At 34.9% G+C, this 20,472-nt stretch overlaps 1 protein-coding gene across 1 annotated transcript in view; it reads right to left on the bottom strand.

The window, feature by feature from the left end:
• The window catches only part of CFAP54 (cilia and flagella associated protein 54), a 335,670-nt gene that overhangs the window by 214,295 nt on the left and 100,903 nt on the right, over positions 1–20,472 (bottom strand). Inside the window, exons 21-26 of the mRNA XM_077111714.1 lie at positions 19,136–19,228; positions 18,688–18,873; positions 14,604–14,740; positions 12,098–12,245; positions 10,220–10,375; positions 7,103–7,225 (exon numbers count right to left, since the gene is read on the bottom strand). Coding sequence (XP_076967829.1) covers positions 7,103–7,225; positions 10,220–10,375; positions 12,098–12,245; positions 14,604–14,740; positions 18,688–18,873; positions 19,136–19,228 — 843 coding nt within the window. The remainder of the gene's footprint in view (positions 1–7,102; positions 7,226–10,219; positions 10,376–12,097; positions 12,246–14,603; positions 14,741–18,687; positions 18,874–19,135; positions 19,229–20,472) is intronic.

The following is a 20,472-nucleotide window of genomic DNA, read 5'->3' as shown; positions in this document are numbered from 1 at the left end:
AATCAATATTATTAATCCAGCATCTGTCATATATGTTTCCCAACTTAATATCTGCCTTTAGGCTTTGTTTACAGTGTCTCACCATAAAAATTTGTTTTTTTAATTATCATGTAATCTAATTATATACCTTTTTTTCATATCCCTTGAATTTTGTACTTGTCAATAAAGATCTCCCCCTGGTCCCAAAGCCAAACAAATACCCTTGATACCATCTGGAATTTATTTTGTTTTTGGTGTGAGGTAAGGCTCTGGCTGTGGTTTCTTTCAGATGAATAGTTAGTTACACCAATACTTTTCATTAAATAAACTATCATAATAAACTAACAATTTGCAAGGAATCAAATGCTACATTTGTCATATATATTAAGGAATTCTGTAGACTTAAGGCTATTCCTGGACTTAATTCTATTGACTGAATTTTTACTCTCACTACTTTGTTAATACCAATTTCACTAAAGTGGCTTTATGGTAAATTTTAATATCTATTGAGAATTTCTAAATTATTCTATTCGGCTCCAGAGAAACCCCATTGGGATTCTGATTAGAACTGCATTAAATTTAAATATTATTTTAGGAAGAATTTACATTTCTATGATATTAAGCATTTCTATTCAGAAACTTGGCATCACCTGCCATCTGTTTAGATCTTATTTTGTGTCCTTCAGTAAGATTTCACAGTTCTTTTATTTATCTTTTAATATTTTATTAAGTTTAAAATATCATGCATTATAAATAGTATATTTTCTCCTCCCCATTTCTAGTTATTGCCAATATAAAGGAAAAATTATCAGTTTATATTTATCTTACATTCAATTATTTTATACACTCTCTTCTCGAAACTTGTAATTTTTTTACCAAGCTTTCATGGGTTTTTGAGACTGCCACAATTACAGATAAATTATACTCTTCTATTTATAAAATTATTTCATAGACATCTATTGTATGAGACAGAATCTCTAAAAATATTGAATTGCACTGTTAAGAGTCAGTATCTCTTACCTGTGCCTGACTTTTAAGGAAATGGCTTCAGAAATATGCTACTTAGTATAATATTGACTGTAAAATTTTGGTAAATTACTTTCTCATTATTCAATAGCTTCCCTACTTACCTAGCTTATTTAGAAAAGTGATTACGAATGGTTGTGAAGTGTTATCAAATGCCTTTGTAGAATTTTTAATATAATAAGATCATTTTTTCTTTAATATACTGATGTAACAAATTAAAGTTTTGTTTAAATTTGGACTTGATTCCTAACACTTAACAATGAGACTGTTCTAATACTGGAAAGTGAGTAGAAGCTATCTGGCAGTGGAAAATGGTGATCTAAAGAAACAGACTGGAAAGGCAGTGGTGGGAGGGAAAAAGATATCTTCATAACTGCCACCCTACTAAGTCCAGCATGTTCAAAGTTTTATTTATTTTAATTTTTTGCTCTTATTTAAAAATGAACATACACCTAACACTTATATACATACATTTATATTTACATGCATACATATAATATATTAATATAAATTCTGCTCTTTCTGATATTAAAATTGCCACTCCTACTTTATTTTTATTTACATTTGCCCAGACCCTTCATCTATCCATTTATTTTTCAACCATTATTTGTTACTCTGCCAGGAGTACTTTTTGAAACAATATACACTTGGATTTAACTTTTTTTGGTTTGGGTTGCTTTTATTAGTTGTGGGTTTACAGAAAAATCATGCAGAAAATACAGAGTTGCCATATACCCTCTTCACACATGCAGTTTTCCCTATCACTAACACTTGAAATTAGTGCGGTACCTTTGTTACAATAAACAAAGCAGTATTATTATATTATTAACTATAGTCCATAGTCTACATTAGGGTTTACTGTGTTGTACTGTCCTATAGGTCGTTGTCGTTTTTAATTTAACTCATCTGGCAGTCTGTTTTTTATGCCTTTCCACATTTAGTGAAGTGACATACACTTTATTTTACTCCTTATATCTCAAATGCTATCTGTTTTTCCTTCTTACTTTTTCTAAATGCAGATTTCTGTGAGTTTAGAAGTTCAACTATAGTTTAAAGATCTTCTTATGGCTCCATATTACTCTGAGTCATCACTAATCATACATTCGATCAAAATAAAATAATTTCATATTACATATATTTTGTTTTGTTTTGTTTTGCATGGGCAGGCACCAGGAATCAAACCCGGGTCTCTGGCATGGCAGGTGAGAATTCTACCAGTGAGCCACTGCCTTACATATATTTTGTTTCATATACATGCATATATACATATATATATATATATCATCACCATACACCAAGAATCTTTACCTGCTCATGCCTCCACATTCCAAAACAAAATGGGAGTTTTAGTTCTAGGTCATGAATAAGTTTTTCTTTCAAGAATCTCTCTCTTCTATTTCAAGAATCCCTACTTAGCATTTATATTACAAAGTCCTAGATAGATAATTATTGCCTGTTTAATTTTAATAGTACATACACTGCAAGAGTCACTGCTCCCATCATTCCTCTCCTTTTTGCCCTTCCCTGTCTAGGGATTTGTGTTCTGAATCAATTGTCATTTGATAGAGTAGTTCTTCAAGCATTTTCCTCAGATAAGTACATGGGCAGAATACTTTTTGAATGCCTGCCTTTCTGAAAAAGTTCATTTTGCCCTGACAAACCAACGCTACTGTTCTGGTTATTAATTATTGCCCCTCAGTCTTTTTCCCTCGGGATTCTACAAATGTTGTTCCACTCTTTTAACTTCTAGTGTTGTTGATTAAAAAAAAAAAGTCTGAAGCTAACTGATTCTCTCCCATTGTAAATTACCTGTTTTCAAATCTCAAAAGCCTTAAGATTTGCCTTTATTCTTGGAATTCAAGGATTTCACTAACATGACATGCATTCTGACACTAATTCTTTCTGGTCTCAAGAAGCCTATTCCTTCTCCAAATGTTTCTTTTCCTACCTTCAGAACTCCTTTTATTTTCATGTTACAACTTCTGTATTTGTCATTTGAATTTACTTTCTAGCTCTATGTAATTTTACACTTTGTTCTGAGCTATTTCTTGAGTTTCCAGACTCAACTCAAGAAATAGCATAGCTAATATATAAAGAAATCCTTCAACTTAAAAACAAAAAGTAATCCAACTAAAAAATGCACAAGACTTGAATAAACACCTTTCCAAATAAGATATACAAATAGTTAAAAAGCACATGAAAAGATGCTTGTCTTCAGTAGCTATTAGGGAAATACAAATCAAAGCCACAATGAGATACTATTTCACACCCACTAGAATGGCTACTATTAAAAAAAAAATTTAAGTGTTGGGGAGGATGCAGAAAAATCATTCATTGCTGATAGCAAAGTTAAATATAGAACTACCATATGATCCAGCAATCCCACCTCTAGGTACATATCCAAAAATCCAGACTCAAACAGATGCTCATATCAGCACTATTCACAACTGTCAAAAGATGGAAGCAACCCAAGATCCCATTAATCAATGAATGGTGATATATGAATACAATGGAATATTATACAGCTGTGAAAAGGAATGAAGTTCTGATACATGCAACAACATGACAGAACCTTAAAGACGTAATGTTGAGTGAAATAAGCCAGACACAAAAGGACAGATATTGTTCGATCTCACTGATATGAAATAACTAGAATAAGCAAATTCATAGTGTCAGAATATAGAATATAGATTACTAGGGGAATGGGTGGGAATAGGGAATAGAGAGGTAAGGCTTAAAATGTACAGAGTTTCTATATGGAATGATTGGAAATGTTTTGGTAATGGACAGTGGTGATGGTAGCACAACATTGTGAACATAACTAACAGCACTCACACACACATACACACACACACACACATATATAATGCGGATAAAAGGGGAAATGTTAGGTTGTATATGTAGTGATAGAATAAAATTTTTTCTAAAATCCATTGAGCTATACAACACAAACAAGGAACTTTTCTGTTAAACTGTAGCTATTAGTACAATTATTAAAAAGTGCTTTCATCGATTATAATAAATCTACCACAACATTGCAAGATGTTAATAAAAAAAAGTATGGGAATCGTGTATTTCACGTATGATTGTTCTCCCCATCCTTCTCCCCTCCCTCTCCCCTTCCCCTCCCATTCCCCCTCCCTTCCCCATCCCCTCCCCCTCCCTCTCCCTCTCTCCCTCTCCCTCCCTCTTCTTTCTCTCTAATTCCCAACACAATGAGCACCAATTGTTTTGGTGTTTGACATGCTCTTCCTCCGTTGGGATACTGAGATGCCTTAATTGAGTATTTTTCCTTCCCTGCTAATCACTCATACTCCCTTCACATCTATACAGACAGCTCACAGAGGTCTTCCCAATAGCGATGAACCATAAGCAACGGAAGAAAAATGAATTCTTTTCCTGAGTTTAGGGCATGAAGAGACAGCACATCATGGCCTCTCTGTTGGCAGGCCTTCCCTGAGGCAAGGCTAAGCCACAACCACAGTGGCAGATCACATCAGCCCACAAGCCAGTACTCTTCCATATCTCTGGCCAAATCAGAAAGGCCCTGGGAGCGCCACGTAAAACAGGCCACCAACACGGGGCTCTTCTTTGAGGAGAATCACTGGCTCCTAACGACCAACGTCTTTGAGGAAACACAAAATGCTGGGTTTTGAGCCAAGCTGTGAGAATAAATAAGCCTACCTATCTGCCTCTAGTCTCTTGGCTCTTTCCTATTTTCAAGGTGAATGAGGTCCTGTAAACTGTCCTTTCCCCCAGGTGCCTTGCCTCAGACATACCCTCAGATTTTACCAACTGGCCTGACCAGGCTATTGTAAGAACCTGAGCTGCAATAACTTTTCTCCAGTAATTCTTCTCATCAACTAAAACCCAAAATGAATTTAGTTAACTGTTGCAATTGCTTATACATATATTTGCAAAATGTAAAACACATATGTAAATATACATTGATTTGATCTACAGTCAATGCTCAGAACACTCATAGGTATATAAACTTACAATAATTCTCACGTCAACAGGTTGGGAATCATTGTTCTAGATTAAACCAGCCTACTCATTTGCGGGTTAATATTGGCTGTGAGTCCCTAAGTACATTTGCTCACCTCATTCCCTCTGTCTGCAAAACTGCTCTTTCCTCCATCCATCTTGGTTCTATTCTTCTTGTCGCATGGCTCAGCCAATCTAAAGTAGGCTAAACCTCCATAAATCTGTTTCCCCTTAAATGCTTCTCTTTTTGCTTATAGCACTTGTAGATTCATGGAATTATACTGTACATGTTTCTTTGTCGTCTGACCATAAGCTCTATGACAGCAGGAAATCAATCTTATTACCATATCTTCAGTGCCCAGAACACCAGCACTAAAGTTATACTTGTTGAATGTTGAATCCATGAATTCTGTTCAAACAAGCTTCTATTACAAGGACAGTGTGTTTTTGAATGCATTGAAATGCCTATAGGTAGGGTACCTACTCTCCAATTTGTCTCAGGACCCAACAAACCTTGTCTTACATACAACAAATTCACATATAACGTGTCCGCTTGGCCCCAGCAGCCATTTGCATTTATAAGAGCATTATCTTAAGTCTCATCTCCTAGGTGAAACCTTCCCCCATTGCCCCAACCCTTCAAGTTCTTTCTGCATCCTAATCTGTGCCGTACCATCCACACATTACCCAAGCTTGAAACCTGGGTGTCATCATGATTTTTTCTTCTTCTCCTATAACTACTTTGGGCTTCTCTCTACTCTCCATACATATGACAAGTAACCAGAACCGTACCTTTGTTGAATGTATGAATGAAACGAAATTAAAAACTAGTTTACATTCTATCTAACTAGGGACGGATACCTTGTTACAGAACTGTAACATATATATTTAAACAAAATTATATTACTTTAAGGATGATGATATTGAAACAAGTCTGTGTTTAGTGTTTTTGTCAAAGAGAAACTGATTCAGGAAACTCAGATTTGCTTCTTCTGCCTTAAAAGAGAAAGCTCAGCATGAAGAGCAATCTTACCTACAATCACCAGTGTCTCTTAGCTATTCTCCTAGTGGTTAAACTCAGACAGCACTGGCCAGTCTCTTGACGACCATTCTCTCCATAGCCAGTTTATTCCCTGTTATCTCATCATGACATGTTTCTCCCTCACTTCCATCACTTGGACCCTTTACCTAGGTCTCCAGTCTTTACTGTTGATCACTAACTCAATTCTCACACCCTACCTGACTATCCCAACAACCTATGAATTACAAATAGGACCCTCAGTACTATTTAAACCATATGGTTTAAACTCCATCTGCCTTACCTGTATACCTCCTTAATCTACTCTATCATATATATATATGATCGTATATATATATATACGATCGCTTTTGCCAAGGTCTTGCTCTTGGCCTCAGTCTCCAAATGTCACTCCTGGTAGGCAGGCACTGCCCACACCCCGCAGCTTGCCCTCTGTTTGGTTCAGGACCCAGAACACCAACGGCAGAACCATCCTTAGATTCTGCGCCTAGTCTATACCCCTTTCTTCTGGCCTAACCTCAGCTTTTATATCTGACTTCCATGGGATTATCAGACATCTACCACTTTGAATGGCTGACCCTTCCATCACAGCCCTGCTGCTGAGTCTCTTCACAGTTTCCAAGCCCCAGTGCCCTAACTCAACTCCTAAGTTTAGATACTTGGAGTCTGCCTACAGGTTCCACTGCCATCACAGCCTGCCAAGACCATATGTGGGTGCACTGGAACATAATAAATATGTAATTAATGTTTTAGGGTTTTGAAACAAACTTATTCTGTGTGACTATATATAATACCTATAAAAATACAAATGCTATTTTAAGAACATCAAATTTTAGTTTGAGAAGCACTACAATATCATCAAAAAAGTTCTACAACACACACATACACACCAAAAATTCTACAACAAAATACTACTCTGTAATATTTATACTTTACATTTGCTTTTGATCTAAAAATGCTTTGGGGTGCTATAGTAAGAAATGTTTTCATTGCTGTGGTGAAAAGTACCTTAATATTCTAAATTATCTGCTCTTAAATTTTATGAGAGTAGACAAATAAGGAGATGAATACCTTTGTGATGTAGAAGATACAACAAGCTATCATGTGCTGTACACTCTCAAAACTCTCAGTTTGTTTCCTTGAGTAGTCAATATTTGGTAGTCCCTGCAAAACCACTACACACTTTATCAAGATCTAAAAAACAGAATCACAATGAATTTTTTAAAATATCACTTACTGATCACAAAATGTTCTACTCAAGTCATGCAAATTTTAAGCCATGAAATATTATCAACAAATATTATTATTTATAATGTATAAATGAATATACTTTGAGATAAAACTGATAGATTCAATTTTAAGATGAGTTCCTTACCTTAAGTAAAACTAGTGGAGAAGATCAAATAACTACAAAACAAATCACACTTTGGGAAGTGCCATAAAAAAAACAAAGATAGAACGTTATGTGGATAAAAGAAACCAAAAATCACACCCAAGCTTGGGAAAACAGTGAAAATCCACATGGAGGATGTGGCATATTACATATGATCCCATGATACCAGGTACTTGAAATAATATTTTAAAATTAAAACCAAACACTAATAGCCCAGGAAATCAACTAATATTGGTGTTTGTTTCCTATCCTTGTGGCTTTGTATTATATGTCCCTGAATTTGATCAAGAGCTAGACAATTTAGTTTAGAATGTTACATATTCTAAGCAATATTCTTGTCATAAAAGTATAGCTGAGATTGCAGGAATCTATTCATTCTTGAGTTTATCCCAAAGGACAAATCAGCAGACGGGTATTGGTCATGTTCAGACACATTAATTATTTCAAGTTGTCATTCTAACAATATCGCAACTATTGTTACAGAACACTTAAGAATATTTTTAAGACTTTATATCTTCTTCCCTCCACCATCACCCTCCCCAACCCTGCCACACCATATCCCCAACTCATATTAGCACCCTAAGAGTTTCGTAGTTTTCTCCAGGCTCATATAATCATATATATATGTATAAATATACACATGAAAATAGAAAGAGGGTGGTTATCATTTTACAAAATAGAATTTATATACCCTTTACTGAAATGTGTCTTTCTCCTTTAACAATGGCTTGTGAAAAAATTCTTCCAAGCCTACAGGTATAGCTTTAATTCATTATTTTTAATGTTTGCCTAATATTCTTTGGTGCAGATCAACTATATTCAGGCCCTCTATGTCACACAATTTTATAATCGAAGTTGTGCAATCTGGCAGAACTGGCCACCCCTTTAGTACACTTTCTCTGTTGCCAGCTTTCTGACACTACCAAGAATGCCACAATAAACATCCTTACGCCTATTCAGCTGCCAACTCTGGGTGGCAACCAAAAGCCCAGCTAAGAGATGACACCCAGGGAGGATGAGGCGCCATCTCCCAGGACACACTATACACTTAATTTCAATGACCATTATGTGGCCCAGTATCTCCAGTAAATAGACCATATGGGTCCAGAAGCAAATGGGTGGAAGTAGAAATAGCACCTACCAAGTGGTCATTTATTCTATCAAATAAACTAGGAAGAGAAGGACTGCTGTGTCAAATACAAGAATTTTTAATTTTATTCAAGTCTATTCTGTGGGAGTAATTTCTAGTAGAGGGATTTCCATGTTCGGTATATGTGTTTTTAACTTTAATTAAAACTAGATTTAATTAAAATTAAGAACGATTTCCCAAAATCCAAAGCCTGAACAATTCACATCTCCTCCATCAATGAATGAGAATGCCTTTGCCCCATATTCTCATAAGCAATAGGAGTTATAGATCTTTTCAATTTTTCCAATGATATTACAGTATTAATTTAATTTGCATCACCCTGAATGTTAGAAATTTGAGTAGCTTTTCATATATCTCTCCTGTGAACTGCCTACTATTGTTTTTATATCCTGCGCCCACCTTTCTGTTATGATGTTATTTTATTGTCAATGTATAGACTTTTCATTATATGCCTTTACCCTTTATTAATGTTGGAGATATTTTAATTAAATTGATTATTTTTCTACACTCTTTTTCCTAGTCTCTTTTGCCACACATATGCCATACATATAGTTAAAACTATCTTAGTTTCTTGCTGCATCCAGAAGTTCTATGCTGATTAGAAAGGTTTCCCCCATCCCTAGATTACACATGTAATGTAATCTCCAGGGACTTTTTTCCCTAAAATTGTATACTTTATTTATGTATCAGTCTTTAACACATCTGGATATTTTGTATACCATACAAATAGATTCAAGTTCCATTTTCTTCCATATGAATATCCAGGTATTTCAACACCATTTATTAAAAATGTCCATTCTGTTCCCACTGAAATGGAGTGCCAGCTTGGACATACAGTACTTTCTCATATATATTGCGGCCTGCTTCTGAAACCTCCCTTCAGTTCCACTGATCTGTTCCCATTCCAAACTGTACAATCTAATTGGAGACTCCTTTCCTAAGACTCTTCCGCATCACTCTAATCCGTTCTCTGAGCCACAGCCATGCCAGGATTTCCCCTCAGAAGTATGTCTGACATCTGGTGTCTCTCACCTCTAAGAGGAAAAGAAAACGCCAGGAAGACTTCTTGGGTTGTAGAGGAAACATTTACACACTTCGGAAAATTGTTCTAATACAAATACACTTACAAGTGGCACAGAAGGCTGTTAACTCTGAATTGCAACTGAGGCGCCAGATCTGAGATGATACCTAGTGAAGATGATGTACCATTGGCAGGGCCCAGTTCACTCTAAATCAATGTCCATTATGTGGTATCAGTGTGCCCCCAGTCTGGAGAACAAGTGATTCAGGAGCCGAGGGGTGGAACTAGGAGCACTGCTTACTGTCATTTCCAGTGAACCTGTCAGGGAATTTGTTCTTCTCAACCCTACAAATCTACGCTCTGTGGACCTAGAGGCCCTGCTCCTGTGAAAAGAAGCACTTCCACCAGGGGACACATCAAAAGTCCCATAAACGTCAAGCTATGGCTGATGCTCAGTCATTTCAGCTACTTGGGCTGAGAGACAGGCATACAAGAAAAGGAGTTAACTGTTGGGGTAATCAACCCTGCTCATCAGGAGAAACATTGCTTTTTATCTTTTCTAAAATGCATTTTTGAGTTACATTTGTAAAAATATCTGTATTGGGGGTTAAAAATTACACTTACCTGTACGGCAGGTACCAAAACAATATTGTGGTAGATTATAGGAGCAAGGAGGCCATAGCACTGAGTCACAGCTTGAAGGGCATAACTGGAATCATTTAGGAAATTGCTAAGTTCCAGTGCCACTAACACTCTCTCACATTCAGTCAGCCTAGCAATCTGTAAGGAAATAGGCATTGTTTCTCAAATTGAACATCAGGTGCTTAACTTACATGTCCCTAAGGAAAAGAGGTAGCAAATGTGATCCCAATAGCTTAACAGGACCATAAATACCGGCATGAAGAAAATTTAAATTCAGAAATAACTCTAATTTCCCCAGTACTACACGCGGATAACATAATCTTAGAACTAAACTTTTGAGTTTTTGTAAATAATACAAGTACGAACAGTGATATAAAAAGAACAAATCTTATTTTAATTGGTAAGATAAAATCTTGGCTATATTTTCATGTTTAAAAGTCTAATTTTTAGAAAATAAAATACAACAAATAATAATTAAAACACCTTCGTAACATTATCTTTACTTGACTAACAGATTCCCATTTCCCTTTTTTATGTGTGAGAAAATGCTAAGTTTTCAATAGACCAAACTAATCATCTTTTATACTTCTACAACTCACATAAAAATAAGAATAAAAAGGTAAGTTTACTTTTAAGATTAAATGCCACTTAAAAGAAATAGGAATCCTCATCTACTCCTCCTTTCTCTTTCCTGGGGAAAGATTTCAATATTCTTCTAGATATACAAAAGAAGTTATATACAAAAAAAAAAAAAAAACCCTATATGAGTGGTGACAAGAAATTTCAACATAACCAGTTACTACAAAAATGTTCTAAAATTCTGTAATTCATTGAATAATTAAATTGTCTTTAGTTGCAGACTGGATATGCAGAAAGAGGAAATTCAATGCAGAAATTGGTTAATAACTGTGAGTTCTTGAGATCTACAAGGTCATGAACTCGTCTTGGGCAAAGGGCCATGTTTTATAGGCTGCATTTCCCCCCAGACTGGCAGTCACATGTAACAATTGTATGGGGTAATTAACTGAGGGGTAGGAAAAAGCCACTGTGAAGAAATCAGAGGCAGAAAGCCCCCATAGCTAAAGTGAGAAAAGGAGGGGAGAGAGAAAAGGGTGAACAAGCTAGTATGAAAACTAATTAAGATCATTATTAAAAGTAAGAGCATTACGGGTTTGCAAAAATGTACATAGAGCAATTTTTAGAACCATCCTTAGAGTCTCTTAATAGGAGATAAGTTAAATTCCTGCCTCTGTTTAAGAATGCAATATTATTTTACAACTAATATAGCAGATTGATATGAATATGGCATGAGTATTTGTCCAATATATATATTATTAAAAGGTGTTAAAAAGCATGTTGCAGAATGGGAGAGAGAGCAAGATTCCATTTTTTTATAAATAACAATAACAGATTCATCAATGCATTATTAGGAAAAACTCACATGAAAACAAAACCAGAATTGTTAGGGGTAATAGGATTACAACAGGCTTCACTTTATTCATTATGCATTTTTGAATGGTTAAAATAGATATTTTGTACACAGAAAAAAAAAACAAAGATAAATGAGACAGAGAAAGAGAGAGAAAGAGAGAAAGAAAAGAAAGAAAGAGAGGGGGAGACGGAGAAAGAGAAAGAAATAAACAAGCAAACAAGTAAGCAAATATGAACGCCGGCCTGGTTGAAATACACCAGCATGTCAAATAAACCAGCACAGCCAGATAATAGCTTCTCAGCCCATCCACAAGCCAGAGTACGCACTCCCAAAAATGATGTCTGAACTCCCAAAATGAACATAAAGTTCAAACATCAGGAAACAAACAAAGGGAACCCACACACATTTTTAGTCACTTTAATACTTACTTGTTGAGAGGGGAAAATTTCATTGCCTTTGATATTATCGCAGAAAAGATTTTCTTCTTTAATTTTAATGTCACTTGTGACAAAAATATTTCTAAGAAAAAGGTACAAAAGGATTGAAGAAGTCTCTGCCAAAATATCTGAATGCAATCTGCAGAAGGAAATAAATAACGTTACACATACAAAATGGTTTAGCATGTAAACTCACCTTTTTAGATGGATTTGTTTTTAATAGCTGTACAATGATCCCAAGATAGCAATAAATATTTGTGGAACAGCTACTTTTTTATACAGCTACAGACTGTACAATGAGTCTAAATTAAAATTGAAAACCATATTTAAGTTCAGAATTAAGCAAATTAAGCTTGTGACATATTATGTCATTGATACACAAAGATAATCATTGGCAACGTTTTCTGGCTCTGACAGAAAAAGTTCTATTGATACAAGGAAATCACAATAGATATTGGGAAGCTTGGAAATTAGGCCTGACATATCACTTAATAAAACTTCTGAAAATGGGAGTAATTTAAAGCAAAATTAGTCATGTTCAAAAATAAAAGACAGTAATTCTTGGATTATTTGTAATTGTCTTTTCTAAATTACAGTCAACAGTGCCAACCACTGACAAATCTGTGAAATCTGCAAAATTCCTTCATTTTCAATATTCCCTTCCTTGCCCTTAGCCTTACACCACAATAAACAGTCCCTTCTATGCTATCTACCCTCCCTATCCCTACAGAATAGAAAATGATCTGTCATCAACAATTGACTTGACCATTATCTGTTTCACAGCCCCAGTAAATTCTGAAAATACCTTTACAGGAGACCTGCTTCCCCTCAAGCTTCTGCCCTCTTTCCTCTTCTCTCTACCACCAAATTCATGAGTCGTCAATGCTTGTAGCAATTTTCATTTATTCCACAGCCAATTACAAAATGGTTTCTGGCCCATCATGCTACCAAAATGGCTTTCTTGAATCCACCAATGGCCTCCTAATTGCCAACTCTAAAAGCTTCTTCTTAGCTTTCATCCTACTCATCCTCTCTGTGGCACTGTATCAAGGACCGTTACTCTGTCTGATCTTGTGAGAGCACTGAAGGTTGATGCTCACTTCCCATGGCTTCTGAGGAAATGCACACTCCTGGGTCTCCTCCCAGCTCCTGGACTATCCTTGTCAATACTCTTCCTTGGTTCTATCATCACTTCTGTCCCTTAAATTTAAGTAAGGCCCAGGGTTCAATTCCCATCTTCTATCTTTTTTGCTAAACAGTCATTTCCTTGAAGATACCACTCATTTTCAAGATTTTGATGTTGGCTTCTGTGGACAATTTCTTAATCTGTATCTCTAGCCTTGATGTCTCTCCTGAATGTCAACTAAACATAAATCTACCTACTTGAGATCTCATACAAAATTGCTATACTGGAAATTCAAACTCAAAATGCCCCCAATCAAATTATCCTCCCCCCGAAAACTCATTCCTCCTTTCATATTCCCTTTGTAAATGCCATTGACTTCCCGGTCACTAGAAATCTCAGTCAACTTTTACGCACTCCTCTCACTTATTCCCACAAAGCACATAAAACCTTCCAAATCTGTCTCTTCCTCCTCCAAAGTACCTTTCAAATCCACCACCACTCCCAACATAGCACCTAGTATCCTGGTATATGGTAAATTCTAAGTGTTGTTTAACTGAATAGAATTATACTTTTATGTGACTAAGCATTATCAATTCCTTGTCTCAACCAGCATTTGTTTCTTTAATCTCATTATCTTTGATTGAGAATGAAGAGCTTTATCTTCTTATTCAAGGAATTTCAAGTATTAAGAAGCATGTGGGAGAGATTGTTGTATTTCACTGGGACAGCTGGAAATCATGCTAAAGCTCCTTTCTAAGGCTGCCCTTAAACTTTGTTTTTTTAAGGATAAAAGGCTGCAAAGCCTAAAAGGATGACCTTATTTATTCTTTTTTTTTTACATGGGCAGGCACTGGGACTCAAACCCGGGTCCTCGGGCATGGCAGGCAAGCACTCTTACCTGCCGAGCCACCGTGGCCCGCCCAGGATGACCTTATTATATGGACTACTGGCCTTTTTGTGTTGAGCATACCCCAATCCTGGGAGCTCTTCAAGCAAAGGAAAAGCCTCTCACCGTAACAGGCTATCCCAGACTCTAACCTCAACCAAACCTGGCCTTTCCCTGTTACAAAAGTCCCCAATGCATGTTTGAGTATTCTGATATAAATATTGCTATGCTGGTTGATATTTAATTTTTTTTTTCATTATCTTATATTCAGGATGCATTCATAGGCCTCCAATATCTTTCTGCAACTAGCAAGGAAGTTTCTAACAAGAAACAGACCTCGGAATATACTTTTATTACAACACTTATTAGTAGTTTTATGTAGACATCTTAATATGAAATTGAAAGTTAATGGATTTTAGGCCTTACACCAGATATCTGTATTATAAATAAACAAATTCATATTTTAAAATAATATTTCTAATTACCTTCTCTGTGTAACAGTCATTGCACTGCTTAAAGAAATAACAGATTGGTCATCACAAAGTGGTGAAGCAACAAAATAATCCCAAACTGGTGAAAAAACTCTCTTAGTCAACTCATAGTTACCAATCTGATAGGCAACCTGTTAACAAAAAGCACATTATCTGATGCAATATTTTTATTTGTGAAATATATATTTTAAATAAGAATTCTGAGAAGATTCTATTACACACTAATTTCATATACAGTTGTTCACATTTGCTGTTCTCTGCTACAGTGCTATCATAAGGTAAGAACGGCCAGTGGGAAAGGATACAGACACATTTTGAAATCTCTTTTATTTCTAAATTGCATGGAAATTTGAAACTCTGTAAGGATGTTTAAAATCCTCATAAGCAAAACAAAGATCACATCTAAGCCAAATTAATTTCATTTCCATCTATCTCAGCAGTTCACTCCATTTATTATAGATACTGTTATAATGAACAATCTGCTCCAAGAGAAACAATCAGATTTCCCAAACCCAAAATATGAAATATACTTCATTCTTTTCTGGTTCTGAGTGACATTTCAAAGCTTCTGTGCAACAAAGGTTTCACAGCTGAAAAGATTAAAGAATAAAGCAGAAAAGCTTCCAGAAGCCATGATATATTTTAAGTTTAACACATTTAACTTTAGGAGAAATAACTGATTTCATTGATAAAACCCGAGAAGCTCAGGGGAAAAAAAATCATTGATATAACATTTACCTATTTCTTTTGATGGAATATGCTTCTTTAAAGCTATTTCTAGAAATTATTCTATATAAATATGTATATAATATTAAAAATCTTACCAAATGAGTTAGCGATGCTCAGAATCCTTTATGGAAGGAGATAGGGTATAAAGTACAAAAAAATGCATTGGATTAAGTATGTAAATGACATATTAATAGATATATTCCACTCAAGGGAATAACTTGTTGGGCCAGAATGTTTTAAATCACCACAGTACATTTAGGAGAGACTGAAAAGACAGGTTATAATTTGAAGAAAAGTGGGTAATATGACCGGTCAGGCAAAGTGAGATATGATGACAAAAAGCCTTGACTATCAAGTGGGCATACTTAAAGACGCTAAGCCCAGCACTGAGCACTCTCCATGCATCCCTGTGTTCAAGCTGCACTGTGACTGTGGGCAGCAGGCTCCATCACCATCCACCCTGCCGATGAGAACACTGGAGTACGGCAAGGCTGAGAAACTTGTACAGAGCCTCACAGTCCGTAAAACAATGAAGCCAAGACTTGAAGTGGTAGCTGAGTTACTTCTCTGGGCAATTGTCAAATGAAGGACTTGGACTAAGTGGTCATGCAGAAATCATATGATTGTAAGATTTAATATGAAAAAATAACAGATGATATGTGAGAGGGTTGGTGAAAATATAATTGGCTTTCCCTTCCTTTTAGGAAACTTGTTTTATGTTAGAGTTATTTGATCAATGAATGAATATTACAAGACAAGAAATGATACCAGGATAAAACTAGGATTTGTAAAATCATAAGTCGTGGTTTGTTTTCCTTTTAAAATCCTTTCTAAAACAAAATGGGATTGGCAGAGGAAGGATTAATTTAACCTCAGTTTCCTCAACTACAAAATGAAGGTAATAACACCACCTCACAGAGCAGTGGTAATTAATGGGAGATTTAAATGGTAATAAATTTTAAAATGCCTGACAGAGTAGTTTTTTAATAAATGATATTCACTATTTCCTTATTTCAACAAGCTATTAGGTCGACTCATTATTTGATTTAGTAGTTCAAAAATCTAGTAGTATAAAACTTTTGAGTCTTATATCCATTTTACAGAGAGGGTAATTGAGACAATTTAGCTAAAATCATAATCTTTAAAGCCAAGATTAGAATCCTGTTCACAGATTTCTAATTTTCTATATATTATATCACATTATCTACCTATTTCCTAATAAAAAAGGAAGAATAAAAAGAAATGAAGCAATAAAAAGAGGAAAGGGGAAAAATATACATAGAAAATATATATTTCATAAGTTTCCTCAAAAAAAATCCCAGATAGCCTCATTAGTAGCTTCCCACACTAAGGGAAAACATAGTGGGCAGTCACCTGACTTTAGTAATATTTACGGAATTTGCTGACTAAAGGTAGATAGAACTTAAAATCCCAAAACCTTTTAGTAAAATATTTCCATATTTTACTATACTTATTATTTTTTAAAGAACAGAATCATCCAGAAACTAAAAACTAACCACTCTCATAAAAATTAAATTGCAATTTCAAAAGAAAGGTACATTTCATTGCTAGAACTTAAAAGCTTAAACATAAATTGTTAAATTAAGCATATTTAATAGGTGAGAAAATTGTGCTTTAGCCACTTACCATTCTGAGAAAGAATGCTTAAAAAATGTCATAAAAGAACAGTAGGACTGCAAATATGACATCAATTTAAAAATACACGTCATTACTTCACAACACTTCTCATTAATCCAACAGTATAGCTTGCACTTAGTTTTATTACGTTTCAATGAAAGTTCTCCCAAACAGAGCCCTTAAGATAAACCATTCCCTAGAGAAAAATTAGGCCTTGATAGAATATTTAATTTCTCACTTGAAATAATTCCATCACTGCAAATTAGGGGACACAATGGATTACAAATAAATAAAAACTTTGGGCCAATATGACATGCTAAGCCAATGCTAAAAAATCCTAGCAAAATCTTTAATTTTTTGAAAGCTATTATAACACAAAATGCTCCTAAGATTTTAGTTTATAATACTAATAGACTATTAAGAGGGAAAAATAACACTATAAGAATGTGAGAAAATTTAGAAGCATCATCTACAGCCAACTATAGGCTTAAAATTAAATGCGTGAGATTTAGTGCATTGAGCGGTTCTTTCTCGTGTGCCATTCACTGCTGAAATGCTTTAAGTCAGGCAATCACTATTTCAGTTGAAATGTTAATTCATGGATATATCCACAAATAAAAACAATAATAATTAAGTATCTACTGTATGACAGGTGTTATGTTTAAATATTTGACATGCAAAATGTCATTTAATCCTCAAAATATCTCTGGGAGGTGGCAGCCCATTATTATTCCCACTTCCCAGATGAAAAGTACTGAGGCTCAAAAAGATTGCTTATTTGCCCAATATTACACAATTAGTGTGAGGAGCTGGAATTTGAATTCAGGTCTGTCTCTCTCGATTGACCCAGAAATTTCACTTCTGTGAATTTATCCTAAGAACGTAACCATAGATGCAGGTAAAGATTACATACAAGGATGTGCATCACAGCTTTGTTTACATATAGCAAAGGATTGGAAAGTATCTAAATGCCCAATAATGAAGATTTACCAAATAAACTCTGATATATAAAATGCAAAACTATAAAGCCATTAAAAATTGTTTCTGAAGAATACTTAAAGCAATAGAAAACGACAATTATACATTAAATTAAAAAATCAGGATGCCCAGTAATATGTATACAATGATTAAACTATATATAATATATAAATTCATCCATACATGTTTGTATGTAGATATATGCTTGCGTGGGTGCATGTGTGTATCTCTCCATCAGAATTTCAGTCTTGGCACTACTGACATCTCAGGTTGGATAAGTCTTTGGCATGAGGGGCTGACCTGTGCATTGCAGGGTGTTTATCAGCATCCCTGGTCTCTAGTCACTAGATGCCAGGAGCATTCCCCTAGCCGTGACAACCCAAAGATATCTCCAGACATTGCCAAATGGCCCCCAAGGGTCAAGCGTCCCCAGTTGAGAACTTCTGCTCATACTATAGGATTATGGTAGTTTTTATTCTTCCATTGTACATTGCAAGATTTTCCAAATTTTTTAAAATTAGTATGTGCTACGTTAGTAATCTAAAAAATATTATAAAAAGCAAATTCATTCATAAGAGAAAGAACAATTCCTGTTTTATGGGACTAAACTGCAAACATGGAAAATATGCACTATAGAAACTTCAGAATATTTTTCTGTGATTTTTTTCGATCAGAAATTACTTAATAATTGCTTATAGGAAAGAAAACAGAGAAAAAAATAGCAGAGTTCTACCTGTGTCAAGAACATCCGAGCAGTAACCGCAGAAAGAGGTGGGTAAACCAGAATTGGCTTAGTTGTCTCCCCAATGGCATCACCAATAAGCTTCCCATTACAGGAATAGGCAGCAATGGCAAATATGTATTTTTCATTGGTTTCTAAACCTTTCACTTCAAAAATGCTTTTACCATCAGCTGGTATCTATTAATAAAATGTACTTCAAGTTATGTATGGGAAAGTAAAATAACATGTAACATGACTTTTAAATATAATTAAGTAAACCGTGTCTGTAAAAAGCAAAACCTTTTTTATTTGCTGTTGGGTTTTAGTTATGACGTAAGTTGAAATTAGATAGATTCACTGAACAATAATATCATAAGAAAAATCAAATTAGTCATCATTAAAGAGGCTTTGGGTATGATTTCCTGAGAATTAGAGGTATTTTTATTTCAACGTGACCTACCGCTTCTCCTGAGTTTGGGAGATGATTATTGTTTAGCCTTACTTTTCCATAGCTTCCTTCTGCTTTGCAACCCAAAATGCAGTACCAGGAGACCTGCAGAGGAGAAAAACAGCCTATCACCTATAGTCTGTTGAACAAAGAATTCAATTTATTTTATCTCACTTGGCAAAAGGAATACTTTTCTAAATAAGAACACAACTATTCAAGTTTTAAAGCATGAAATCTAAGTTTACAAATATTCTTAGGTTTAATCTTAGACAAGTAAAGGTAAACACATGGCTAATTTACCTGGGACTACCAAGAGTAAAATAATATTCATTATTAATTATTTTTAACTCCCATTAACTGAGCAATTTCTATGTGTTAAGCATTGTTGGGAAATTTACATATATCTCTAATACTCACAACATTTCTTATGAGATGGGTATTACTATCGTCATTTGCTTTAGAAGAAACAGAGACGCAGATATGTTACATAATTTGCCCATGTCGGACAGACAGCAGAGGATAACTCCAAAGATGACTTAATCTTGATGGAAAACAGCTCAACACTGAAATAATCATATCTTATTTCATGATAAATAACAGAAAAAGCAAGATGCTAAATTTTAGTATTTAAAATAAAATGCAAAAATGCATATGAAAAAAAGCCTGAAAGAAAATGCCCTCAAATAATTATAATGGAAGAATATGAACAGTAAAACAGTAAGATTGTGGATTTTTTTTTTGCTATTTTTCTGAAACATGCTATTACATTGATAATTTTAAAATAGACATAAACCAAACAAAAAATCCAAATTCCACAGAAACAGTCAAAATTAAATCTGGCAAATGATTAAACAATGGTCCTTCTGCCAAGTTGTCAAAAATAATAGAAATTCCTTACAAGAATGAAGTTGTCCCACTAACAGATCAGTGTATGGAAAAGGGTGTAAATTGATACCCGGGGAGTAGAATTATGAAGCAGCTACACTGTCCTGGGGCTTCGGCCATCACTGTGGCATTCCCTTTCCCCAGAAGCCCCACTTCACAACATCTCAACTCCTAAACTGCAGGGGAAGCTTGAAAGCAGAGGGAGAATGTGATTCTCTATAAAAAGAAATCAGATGACAGACAAATTCTAATGGTGCCTAGTCTGCACCAATGGTTCTCAACTCTGTGTACCAGAATCGCTTTATAGAATCAATCTTTTGTATAGAATTGATCTTTAAAATTAATTACAACTACCCAAGCTGCAACTCAGTCTTATTGAATTAGAGTTTCTAGTGCAAGTGCCCAGACCTAACTACTTCCAGAGAAAATTTTTTAGGTGATTGTGATATAAATACCTAGTTAGA

The sequence above is a fragment of the Tamandua tetradactyla genome, chromosome 7 (assembly GCF_023851605.1).
Source record: "Tamandua tetradactyla isolate mTamTet1 chromosome 7, mTamTet1.pri, whole genome shotgun sequence".
Classification (NCBI taxonomy): Eukaryota; Metazoa; Chordata; class Mammalia; order Pilosa; family Myrmecophagidae; genus Tamandua; species Tamandua tetradactyla.
Note: the sequence above shows the minus strand (reverse complement) of the source record. Positions and strands in the feature narration are given on the sequence as shown.